The following is a 12,852-nucleotide window of genomic DNA, read 5'->3' on the forward strand; positions in this document are numbered from 1 at the left end:
ATAAAGTAGTTATTGTAGGTGACTTTAATAATCTTGTGGATGTTGATAATGATAACCTTAGTACTGCGTTTATCTCATTATTAGATTTGAGTGCACAGAAACCCACTCACTGTTTTAACCACACCCTCAACCTGGTTCTGGCATTAATCAACCAATCAATTGATCAACCTGTCTTTACTAACAGGCCATGTAACACAGTCCTTCAAAGTAAAGTAAACCTCTTCTTAAGAAGTCCACTCTCGACCCAGAGGTTTTGGCTAACTATAGACCAATCTCTAACCCCCCTTCCTCTCTAAGATCCTTGAGAAAGCAGTCGCGAATCAGTTGTGTGACTTTCTACGTAATAATAGTTTATTTGAGGATTTTCAGTCAGGATTTAGAAAGCATCATAGCACAGAGACGGCTCTGGTAAAAATAACGAATGACCTCCTAATTGCATCAGACAAAGGACTTGTCTCTGTTCCAGTCTCGTTAGACTAGTCTCTGTTCCAGTCTCGTTAGACTTGTCTCTGTTCTTGTCTTGTTAGACCTTAGTGCTGCATTCGACACCATTAACCATCACATCCTGTTGCAGAGACTAGAACATTGTATTGGCATTAAAGGAACCGCACTAAGCTGGTTTGAGTCCTATTTATCAAATCAATCTCAGTTTGAAAACAATGAAACCTCAATGAAGACCAATGTTAATCATGGAGTTCCACAAGGTTCTGTGCTTGGACCAGTCTTATTCACCTTATATATGCTTTCTTCCGACAGTATTATCAGAAAACACTCTTTCATCTGAGTTTCATCTGCATAACTTTCATTGTTATGCAGATGATACTCAATTATATTTATTGATCAAACCAGATGAAACCAACCAGCTCGCTAAACTTCAAGCAGCCATAAGGACATAAAAACCTGGATGACCTGCAACTTCCTGATGTTAAACTCAGAAGTTATTCTACTAGGCCCAGAACACCTCCGACATCAGTTATCTAATGATATAGTTTCTCTAGATGGCATTGCGCTGGCATCCAGCAGCACCGTAAAGAATCTGAGTTATCTTTGATCAGGATTTGTCTTTTGACTCCCAGATAGAACAAACTTCAAGGACGGGGTTACCCTAACCCTAATGCAGAAAAATGTGTTCATGCATTTGTTACTTCTGGACTAGATTACTGTGATTCCTTATTATCAGGCTGCTCTAACAAGTCTCTTAAATCTCTCCAATTGATCCAGAATGCTGCAGCTCGTGTACTAACAAGAACTAAGAAAATAGATCATATCTCTCCTGTAGTAGCTTCTCTACACTGGCTCCATGTAAAATCTAGAATAGAATTTAAAATCCTTCTGCTCACCTACAAAGCCCTGATTGGTCAGACACCATCATATCTTAAGGAGCTTATAGTACCATATTATCCTACTAAAGAGCTATGCTCCCTAAATTCAGGGTTACTTTTGGTTCCTAGAGTCTTAAAAAGTAGGATGAGAGCCAGAGCCTTCAGTTATCAAGCTCCCCTTTTGTGGAACCAGCTTCCTGTTTCAATCCGGGAGGCAGAAACCCTCACCACATTTAAGAGTAGGCTTAAGACTTTCCTTTTTGATAACGCTGATAGTTAGGGCTGGCTCAGGTTTATAGTTAGGGCTGGCTCAGGTTTATAGTTAGGGCTGGTTAAGGTTTATTGTTAGGGCTGGCTCAGGTTTATAGTTAGGGCTGGCTCAGGTTTATAGTTAGGACTGGTTGAGGTTTATAGTTAGGGCTGGCTCAGGTTTATAGTTAGGACTGGTTGAGGTTTATTGTTAGGGCTGGCTCAGGTTTATTGTTAGGGCTGGCTCAGGTTTATAGTTAGGGCTGGTTCAGGTTTATTGTTAGGGCTGGCTCAGGTTTGCCTTGGACCAGCCCCTAGATGTGCTGCTATAGGCCTAGACTCCCAGGGGGACTTGCTAAGATACACTGAGCTCCTCTCTCCTTCTGTATGAATTCATGTCCCATTAACGCACATTACTGACTTTGCTTCTTCACCGGAGTTGTTGTGCTTTCTCGCCTCGCAGGTTTTCGTGGATTGTGGTTTTATCTGGATCATGGTCTCCTGCCGTGGTTCTGTTATATGCATTGAATGTGTTGTAACTCTGTTATGTTGTTCATTGTGTACACATGACATCTATCACACTTCTGTCCATCCTGATAGAGGATCCTCCTCTGTTGCTCTCTCTAAAGCTCTCTTCCTCTTTTCTCCCGTTAAAGGGTTTTTTGGGGGAGTTTTTCCTGTTCTGATGTGAGGGTCCTGGGACAGAGGATGTGGCATGTGTACAGATTGTAAAGCCCTTGTGATTTTGGGCTATACAAAAATAAATTGAATTGAATCACAGCCACCAGTCCGCCCACTCACCTGGATGAATCACAGCCACCAGTCTGCCCACTCACCTGGATGAATCACAGCCACCAGTCCGCCCAGTGACTCCGCCCCCCAGCGGCCGTGGAACTTGGAGTCCACGTCCAGACAGAAGACGTAGTTGTCGCTGCGGTTCGGAAGTTGCTCCTCTATCAGCGTCTGGATGAGCTCCATCCTCCGAGCGGAGATCTCCTGCCAACGCTTTGAGGCGTGCACCGAACGCACCGTCAGCTGGTGGAGGAAGTAATTTCATATCAACACATATCAGGAAACCTGTGTGGGGGTTTAAGAGAAGAAATCAGTGTAAACGTGTTTGTTTACCTGTCGGCCGGTGGCCATCCTGACTTGGGGAACCTCATTCGGCCGGTCGGTGAACACGTAAATGTGCACTTTGAAACCAACGAAGAAGTACTGCTCTGCTGTCTCCAGGAAGTCTTTCAGGAACATGATGTACCTGTCCAGACGGTCAGAGGAGTCACTTCCAGGTCAATGGTCAGAGCAGAGACGTAGAAACCACAATGTTGTGACATCATACTTACTTCCCAACAGCGAACACGGTGGCTGAGACGGTGATGTTCCTTGGTTTGTAGATGCTGTCGAGTAGAACCGGGTTAAAGGTTCCCTCCCAGACGACAGGAGCCAGCCAGGGCGTCACCGTCACCACGTCGGTACGACTACGGTTAAGAACACGGACTGACATCAACAAACAAACAAACAAACAAACAAACAAACAAACAAACAGACAAACAAAGAAACAAACAAGGGCTATGAATGATACTCACCCTCGTAGGATGCTCGGCTGTTCGTACTGCAGACTAAAACACAAACAGTTCTCTTATTACAACACAAAACAGTCTGAGGGGTAGTTAGCATTGTTAGCACCGTTCTGTTGTTTTAGCTACAACGTTAGCATTGTTAGCACCGTTCCTGTTGTTTTAGCCACAGCGTTAGCATTGTTAGCACCATTCCTCATGTATAAGTACTGGTTAACAGGTGTAATCAACACATAATATGATGAAGGTACTCACTGATCAGGAGCCACCAGGTGGAACTCATGACTCACAGGGATGACATCAGCAGCAGCCAATCTGTGCACAAATATATACATATTTATTAAAATAAATAAATGCTTGAAATATATCACCCTGTGTGTAATGAATCTATATAATATATGAGTTTCACTTTTTGAATTGAATTACTGAAATAAATTAACTTTTCGATGATATTCTAATTCATTGAGATGCACCTGTATATATATACACACACACACACACACACACACACACACACACACACACGAAGACAAAGAGAGGACTATAACTTTGTTTTTGTGTCTCTGTAGTATTAGTTTATTATTTACTGTATTATAGATTACATAAAAAGGGTGGAGCTGATCAGTACACACTCAGGGAAAAGTTTTCTGACCCGTTCTGTTGATTGATGATGTTCTGCTTGAAGAGCTCAACGCCTCTGTAACACACACACACACACACACACACACACACACACACACACACACACACACACACAAGTACGGGATCAAACCACCAGCCTTGAGACACAAAGGTACCGGCTCAATGGGTATTATTATCAATAGTCAATTGATTATATATAATAACAATAATAAAAGATGTAAAACGCCCACACACACACACACTGGATGTTCGGGCGTGCGAGGGCACCTTGATTGTCTCTCTCTCTCTACACACACTTTTAATGTATCTGTGTGTTTGTAAATGTTTGACTGCTCTCACTCACTCACTCACTCACTCACTCACTCACTCACTCACTCAACGTTTGTTGTGTATTTTTTGTAGTTTGTTGTGTATTTTATTGTAGTTTTTGTGTGTTTATTGTAGTTTTTAGGCAGGACAGAAAGTTATGTTGGGATGTTAATAATTAACATTTAGACTTTATAGAAGAGAAAAACATCAAACCCTCTCAGTTTAAACACTACACACACATCGTCTTCATCATCGTCAACTTTTCAGCATCAGGTATTCACACTTTTATGATACAGTTCATATAAAACGTTATTAATATATATATTATTATGTTGTACCACCTGTAGGACTGGGAGATGTAGCACAACAGGACTCTGTGGGTTCAAACAGAAACACAATCAATCATTAATAATCAATAAGAAGTAATCAGATTGTTCTCAGATTAATCTAATGAAGCTCTTTGATTGGCTGTTTGTTGGTGAAATCCGCCGTGGGAGTTGTAATTACCATCCACCGTGAAGTGTTTTTGTCCAAAGGCTTCTTGTACTTTCACTTTGTATCAAAGATATATAAGGAAGAAGTATTTCTATACAAGCTCACCCAGTAGCAGTACTAACTAGTAGTAGAATTGTAGTAGTAGTACCTGTGTATAAACTCACCCAGCAGCATTATATGTGTTTCAAACAGTAGCAGCAGCAGTAGTAGTAATAGTAGCAGTAGTAATAGCAGCTGTAGTAATAATAGTAGTAGCAGCTGTAGTAATAATAGTAGTAGCAGCAGCTGTAGTAATAATAGTAGTAGCAGCTGTAGTAATAGTAGTAATAGCAGCTGTAGTAATAATAGTAGTAGCAGCTGTAGTAATAATAGTAGTAGCAGCTGTAGTAATAATAGTAATAGCAGCTGTAGTAATAATAGTAGTAGCAGCTGTAGTAATAATAGTAGTAGCAGCTGTAGTAATAGTAGTAATAGCAGCTGTAGTAATAATAGTAATAGCAGCTGTAGTAATAATAGTAATAGCAGCTGTAGTAATAACAGTAATAGCAGCTGTAGTAGTAGCAGCAGTGGATAGATACTTTATTCAACCCCAGGGGAAATTTGTTAATAGCAGTAACAGTACTAGTAGTAACAGTAGTAGCAGTAGTAACAGTAATAATAGCAGTAGTAACAGTAATAGTAACAGTAGTAGTAGTAGTAACAATAGTAGTAGCAACAGTAGTAGTAGTAACAGTAGTAATAGTAATAGTAACAGTAGTAGTAGTAACAGTAGTAACAGTAGTAGTAGTAATAGTAACAGTAGTAGTAACAGTAGTAGTAGTAACAGTACTAACAGTAGTAGTAGTAACAATAGTAATAGTAACAGTAGTAGTAACAGTAGTAGTAGTAGTAGTAGTAACAGTAGTAGTAGTAGTAACAGTAGTAGTAGTAACAGTAGTAGTAGTAACAGTAGTAGTAGTTACAGTAGTAGTAGTAACAGTAGTAGTAACAGTAGTAGTAGTAACAGTAGTAACAGTAGTAGTAGTAACAATATTAGTAACAGTACTAGTACTCACCCCAGCATCACAGCCGACAGCACGACCACAGTCAAAGCTTTAGTGTTGATCAAGTGCATCATCTTCGAGTCTCAGTCCACCACTTTAGTCCTGATCCACACGGTCATAATACTTAATCCAGACTTGATCCACTGAGACCAGATCCTCTTAGGAGTAGCTAGTCTTGGTTAGTCCTGGTCCTGTTCAGTCAGTAGTCAATCAGCAGGTTCAGACAAATCCAGACTCTCACACTATGAAGGAGAGTTCAAGTTTATCTAGAGAGAGACAGACAGACAGCTGATTCATGTGAAACATAACATGACTCGCATGTTTTCGTACTATTTATTTAACCCTCTATGGCATCTTGTTGCCCTCACACCTCTTTGTAATTGTTTTTAACTTATATACACTACTATCACCTGACATGTCTGTGTCCAATGAAATGAGGGATGAAGTGGGCGTGACCTTTTGTTTGGGAGTGAAGTAAAGCTTTAACATGTTTAAATGTGCGAGTATGTGTGTATGCGAGTGTAAATGTGTAGCTGTGTGTGTGTGTGTGTGTGTGTGTAAATGTGTAGCTGTGTGTGTGTGTGTGTGTGTGTGTGTGTGTGTGTGTGTGTGTGTAAATGTGTAGCTGTGTGAGTGAGTGAGTGAGTCAGTAGATGATTAAATGACACTTCTAGTCTCTTACAGGAGAATGTTTGTCTGAGGATGAAGATGAAGGTTCCACTCCTATCCTGGTGAACATTTGATTATATTTACATATTTATATTTTTCAGGGACTCCCAAAATAAAAAAATCATGTCTTAGATTAAACTTCACTTTGTTCTATTTAATATGAATTATGTTTTATATTGAATGTTACTATGTCACCTGGACCAGACCAGACCTGGACCAGACCTGAACCAGACCCGGTGTTACGGTTGAACCAGGGACCCTGTTAACTGGCCTTCAGTGTCTGTTGTCGTCGTAGTGACGGAAGCTGTTGAACAGGAAGAGATCACGTGTCTGTCCTCGTGAACGTGGTTTAGTTTTTCATCACAGTGTCAAACCTTCTCCTCTACAGTCTCTGGTCTAACGGACCGGAGTCCACGTTTGAGAGTCTTCTGAGGAAACGATAACGGGTTTTTGATCCTCTACGCGTCATCTGACGGTCCCGCTGAGGTTATTTCCCTGCGCGAGCTCCAAGCAGACCCACCGACCACCGCGAGACGACCGGAAGCGACAAAGAGAAACAACGAGAAACACTCAAAAACACCAGAGACTCACTTGTAGGCAGCGCGCGCTCACTCTCTGCGCTCTGAAACAGGTAGTGTAGCTTATACGGATACACTACCCAACATCCGGGCTACTTTCTGTTCAAGGAGCGTCTTAGGCTCCGCCCCTCATCTCAGGTAACACCACGTGACGCCAACACGTGACGTCAACAGGTCCCTGAACCAGGAAGCAGGGTTTGAAAATGTTTAACCTAAATAATGACATTTAATAAACATAAAGAGGTGATAAACTGAAGGATGAAGTGTTCCTTTATGTGTTGATGTTTGTGATAAACTGAAGTGGTCGTCCACGGTCTTGATGCATATGCACATGTATATTTAAGTATATTGGTTTGATGCCGTAAATGTATTTCTTTTACTTTATTGACAAAGTGCGTCTTAAATAAAGGAATGTATCTATTTTATCTCGTCCATTTTCTTGTTTAGATATATGAAAGGCTTTTTAAATGACAATAAATTATACATGGCCAATGTAAATATGTATATATATATATATATACATATATATATATATATATATATATATATATATATATATATGTATATATATATATATATATATATATATATATATATATATATATATACTTCATCATCCCGGAAATACTCCACCCCAAACTCTGTGTACGCCAAAACCACCAGACACAGGAACAGCTTCTTTCTGCTGGACGTCACTGATGAATAATTAATCAGACATACTGCATCTTCATTTGCACTGTGCACTATTACCCCCTTTCTGCACTAATATCCCAAATCCATTGTCTATTGTCCATTGTTGTTGTTCTTTATGCTGATATATATTTTCAATATATATTTATATTGTACATAGTAGTTAAATGTTAAATGTTTATGCTCAGTTTCTCTGTTCTATTTTGTTGTCATTAATGTCCTCGTTTTTATACTTCTCTTGTTTATTGTATATTCTTTGTATGTATGTACGATGAGAGCAATGTGTAACCAGAGTCAAATTCCATGTATGTGTATAAAGCTGATTCTGATTCTGAGTCAGTGAGCTGAAGCTGGTCTGAGATCAGCTGCTGTTTGTCTCCATCTGCTGGTTGGATGAATTCACTGCACACAGAGTTCCATTTAAGTGTCAGATAAACAACATAAACTATGACTATGTCCTTGAATAGTATCAGGGTTCCTTGGATAGTATCAGGTCTCCTTGGATAGTACCAGGGGTCCTTGAATAGTATCAGGGTTCCTTGGATCAGGTCTCCTTGGATAGTACCAGGGGTCCTTGGATAGTATCAGGGTTCCCTGGATAGTATCAGTGGTGCTTGGATAGTATCAGGTCTCCTTGGATAGTATCAGGGGTCCTTGGATAGTATCAGGTCTCCTTGAATAGTATCAGGGTTCCTTGGATAGTATCAGTGGTGCTTGCATAGTATCAGGTCGCCTTGGATAGTATCAGGGGTCTTTCGATAGTATCAGGTCTCCTTGAATAGTATCAGGGGTCCTTGAATAGTATCAGTGGTCCTTGAATAGTATCAGGGGTCCTTGAATAGTATCAGTGGTCCTTGGATAGTATCAGGTCTCCTTGAATAGTCCTACTGTCTGCCCATTTTCTGCAGCTCATTCCAGATGTTTATTCCGTTTCAATGTCAAGACTTATTCTGTTTCAATGTCAAGATTTATTCTGCTTTAATATCAAGATTTATTCAGTTTCAATGTCAAGATTTATTCTGCTTTAATATCAAGATTTATTCTGTTTCAATGTCAAGATTTATTCTGCTTTAATGTCAAGATTTATTCTGCTTCAATGTCAAGATTTAATCTGCTTCAATGTCAAGACTTATTCTGCTTTAATGTCAAGACTTATTCTGCTTCAATGTCAAGATTTAATCTGCTTCAATGTCAACATTTAGAAGAAAGATTTATTCTGTTTCAATGTCAAGATTTATTCTGCTTCAATGTCAAGATTTATTCTGCTTCAATGTCAATATTTATTTTGCTTCAATGTCTAGATTGATTCTACTTCAATGTCAAGATTTAGGTTATCTGATAATTCATCAGCACTTTATTGATATAATTTCACTACAGTCATTTAGCAGACATTACATTACATTACATTACAGTCATTTAGCAGACGCTTTTATCCAAAGCGACTTACAATAAGTGCATCAACATTGGTAATCAAAAGAACTACTAGTCACCAGAAGTCATAAGTACATTTCCTTTTCCAAACAAGCATCTAAGAGCATGAAGCAGAGCATAACTCAGAGCCAAAGTACAGGGCAGAAACAAGAAAAACAGTTAGTGCTATAAGTAATACGAATACAATAAGTGCAACAAGCTAGTATGAATACAATAAGTGCTAAGTGGAAGGCTCAGGGTAGCACTTCCTGAAGAGGTGGGTTTTCAGCCTGCGCCAAAGATGGGCAGCGACTCTGTTGTCCTGACGTCAGTGGGAAGTTCATTCCACCACTGTTGGGCCAGGACAGAAAACAGGCGTGACCGGGTCGATCGGCGGCCAGGACCTCTGAGCGACGGGGCGACCAATCGCCCCGAGGCAGCAGAGCGAAGTGGTCGGGCAGGGATGTAAGGCTTGACTGTGGCCTGGAGATAGGAAGGAGCTGTTCGTTTCACTGCCCTGTAGGCTAGCACCAGAGTCTTAAACTGGATGAGCAGCCAGTGTAGAGAACGGAGAAAGGAAGTTGTGTGGGAGAACTTGGGGCGATTGAACACCAGGCGAGCTGCGGCTTTCTGGACAAGCTCCAGAGGTCTGATGGCCGACGCCGGGGCTCCGGTGAGTAGAGAGTGTCAGTAGTCCAGGCGGGAGATGACAAGAGCCTGGATGAGAACCTGCGCCGTCTCGTCAGTCAGGAAGGGACGAATCCTCCTGATGTTGTAGAGCAGGAATCTGCAGGAGCGTGTAACGGATGAAATGTTTGCCGAGAATGACAGTTGGTCATCCAGGGTCACACCCAGGTCACACCCAAGACGCTTTTATCCAAAGCAACTTACAATTCAGTATCTATCTACACACCGTAGGCACAGCTACGGGAGACATTTTGGGGTCATTTTGGGGTCTTGCTCAAGGACACATTGACATGAGACTAGTGGAGAAGGATCGGGGATCGAACCGCCGACCCTCTGATTGAAGGACGGCCCTGCTCTCCACTTAGCCACGGTCACCCCGTTTGAACAGTTTTATTTGGTAATAATTGCTTACACTAAATTATTCATGTAACAATGTACAGTTGTTTTCTTCCCAAGAGCAGCGCCGCGTATTTTATGATGTGACTATTTATGTTTAATGGAAAATGTGCTGAAGCAGACGATGAAGCCTTTAGACAGTTTGGTTTCATTATTTTCCTTCCAGCTGAAGTGAAGTGGAAACCGAATGAAACAGAATGAGTGAAGGACGAGGACTTTCCTTCATCATCGCATTTCTGAACAAACTGCAGATGAAAGTCATTCAGAAAAGTTGTGGAGAAAACCCTCGGAGGGAGTTACGTGGTTTCCTTCCTGTTTTCAGAGATCATTGAAGTTCTCTGTCTTCGCTCTTTCTTTTCTGTCTAAACGCTGTCTAAACGCTGACTGACTTCCTGCCTCATGTCAAACGTCTCTTCTCTGTAAATGTAAACTGAAATATTTGGGGGTTAAACCGCATCCTGAGAGTCGACGTGTGACGACGTAGACGGAGTCCAGTTTGATTCATACAGAAAGCATGAAGAACCGAAGGAGCTCCTCAGTGTGGAACAACGGGAAAAAAATCATGACGCAGCAAACTGATGTTTTAGTTCCCAACCTTTATTTAAATGTTAAAACGTCCATAATAAATACATTCTCTCCTTTGAATCTAAAGAAACACTTTGAGGAAGATTAAAGTTCTTCTTCCTGTGAGTCATCTCCTGGCTCATTAAACAGATCTTCATTTTTTACACCTAATCATATTATTTTACTAACTAATAATGATTTAGTTCAGATATTTTAAAGAACTGAATGAATGAATGGACAATAATACATGTTGGTATTTGTATACTACTGTTGTGTTGGACTTTTAGAAGGTTTTCTGCTGTGAAAATGTTTTTCTAAACATTTCATTTAATCATATATTAATTTATATTTTAAAGGGTCCTGAACTTTGGAGTCTCCTTTACTTTAAAACATATCAGGTTCGTTAATGTTTTTATTAAATGGAAAATGAAAGTCTCTGATGTCTTTTCAAGGTGAAAGAGTTAAGGACATAGGGACCCACTCTTATCTAAGACAGGAGGAAACCAGCTCAAACTAAATGTTTCATGTCCGTAAATGTTTGGACTTGTTTGAGTCTAACTCTGTTAACGTTCCACAAACCTAAAGACACAAAGTAATCCAGTTCACTTCTTGTATTTGTGTGTTCTTATTGTACTTTTTACTGTGTACTTTTGTACTAACAGGGATAGAAAGATGCCACACATGCAGCCTGGCACCTTGAGGGTTGGGGGTGAAAAGGGAAATTTCCAAATTTCGCAGAATTTTTTGCTTTGATTTGCTTTGAAAACATCAGTTTCAGTTTCTGTCCGTTCAGGATGAAGCTTTATTTAAACCACAAGATGACAGAGATGCTCATCAGAACCACAACAACCTCAGAGGGAAGACCAGAACCTGAAGGACCTCCACAGACCAGCACCTGAAGGATCTCCACAGACCAGCACCACTCTTACAGTGAGTTTATTTCACGTGTTTCTTATTATAATTAATTATCATTCATATATTCACAGAGTTTCTTATTATAATTAAGTATCATTTATATATTCACAGGATTAAACAAGAATATTCTAAAATTTATTTTTATTTGATAATTTAATGATCCAGACAACAATCATCTTGTTGGTTTTACTTTTTATTTTAACATTAATTAATTTCATTATGAAACTTCTCATGATAGACTTCCTTTTTTGTGATTCCTTTGATCAATCGTTTATTATCTGAATTAATAACGAATCAATTCAGTACTTGTTCAGAGTAACTAAGTACGTTTACTTAACTACTGAAGTACAACTTTGAGGTACTTCTTATTTAACAGACAGATTTAGTTACTTTACAAATTAAGACTTTTACAATAAAATATATGAAGAGTTTATCAAATCTGATGTTTGATTACAAATGAAACTCCCCAACAGATTATACAAGTACCATTAGTCTATTAATTAATTATTCCATTAATCAATAGTCTATTGATCATTAGTCCAATAATCAATTAGTGGATTGACAGAAAATTAATGTGAAACTATTTTGATGGTTGTATTTGCTGGTTCCAGATGTAATAATGTTAATAATAATTTAACAATGTTAATATATTAGTAATAACTTCAATGTAGTAGTTATAATGTTAATACTATTAATGTATTAGTAATAACTTTAATCTAGTAGTAACAATGTTAATGTACTAATCATAACTTTCATGTAGTAACAACGTTAATGTATTAGTAATGTATTAGTAATATTGTTAACAATGTTATTGTATTAGTATTAATGTTAACACTGTTACTGTATTAATAATAATGATAATGTATTAGTAGTAATATTAATAATATTAATGTTTAAGTAATAATGTTGCGGTTTGGACTGTTGGTTGGACTTTTACTGAAACCGAGTATTTTTACAGTATAGTATTAGTACTTACATTACATTACATTACAGTCATTTAGCAGACGCTTTTATCCAAAGCGACTTACAATAAGTGCATCAACATTGGTAATCAAAAGAACTACTAGTCACCAGAAGTCATAAGTACATCTCCTTTAAACAAGCATCTAAGAGCCTGAAGCAGAGCATAACTCAGAGCCAAAGTACAGAAACAAGAGAAACAGTTAGTGCAAAAAAGTAATACGAATACAATAAGTGCAACAAGCTAGTATGAAAACAATAAGTACTGAGTGGAAGGCTCAGGTTAGCACTTCCTGAACTTACTTTTACTGAAACACAATATTTTTACAGAGTGGTATTAGTACTT

The 12,852-nt window shown here is 39.1% G+C and overlaps 1 protein-coding gene across 1 annotated transcript in view; it reads right to left on the reverse strand.

Moving 5' to 3' along the window:
• Positions 1-6,979, reverse strand: part of LOC137884088 (globoside alpha-1,3-N-acetylgalactosaminyltransferase 1-like) — an 8,692-nt gene extending 1,713 nt beyond the window's left edge. The window contains 8 exon segments of the mRNA XM_068725778.1: positions 2,408-2,606; positions 2,697-2,829; positions 2,915-3,049; positions 3,158-3,190; positions 3,404-3,463; positions 4,441-4,473; positions 5,650-5,903; positions 6,898-6,979. Of these exon segments, the coding sequence (XP_068581879.1) occupies positions 2,408-2,606; positions 2,697-2,829; positions 2,915-3,049; positions 3,158-3,190; positions 3,404-3,463; positions 4,441-4,473; positions 5,650-5,711 (655 nt within the window). The 5' untranslated portion in view covers positions 5,712-5,903; positions 6,898-6,979.
• Positions 6,980-12,852: the final 5,873 nt, after the last annotated feature.

This window comes from Cebidichthys violaceus, unplaced genomic scaffold (genome assembly GCF_023349555.1).
Source record: "Cebidichthys violaceus isolate CVI_PGR_0920_01 unplaced genomic scaffold, fCebVio1.0.p SCAF_36, whole genome shotgun sequence".
Taxonomy (NCBI): domain Eukaryota; kingdom Metazoa; phylum Chordata; class Actinopteri; order Perciformes; family Stichaeidae; genus Cebidichthys; species Cebidichthys violaceus.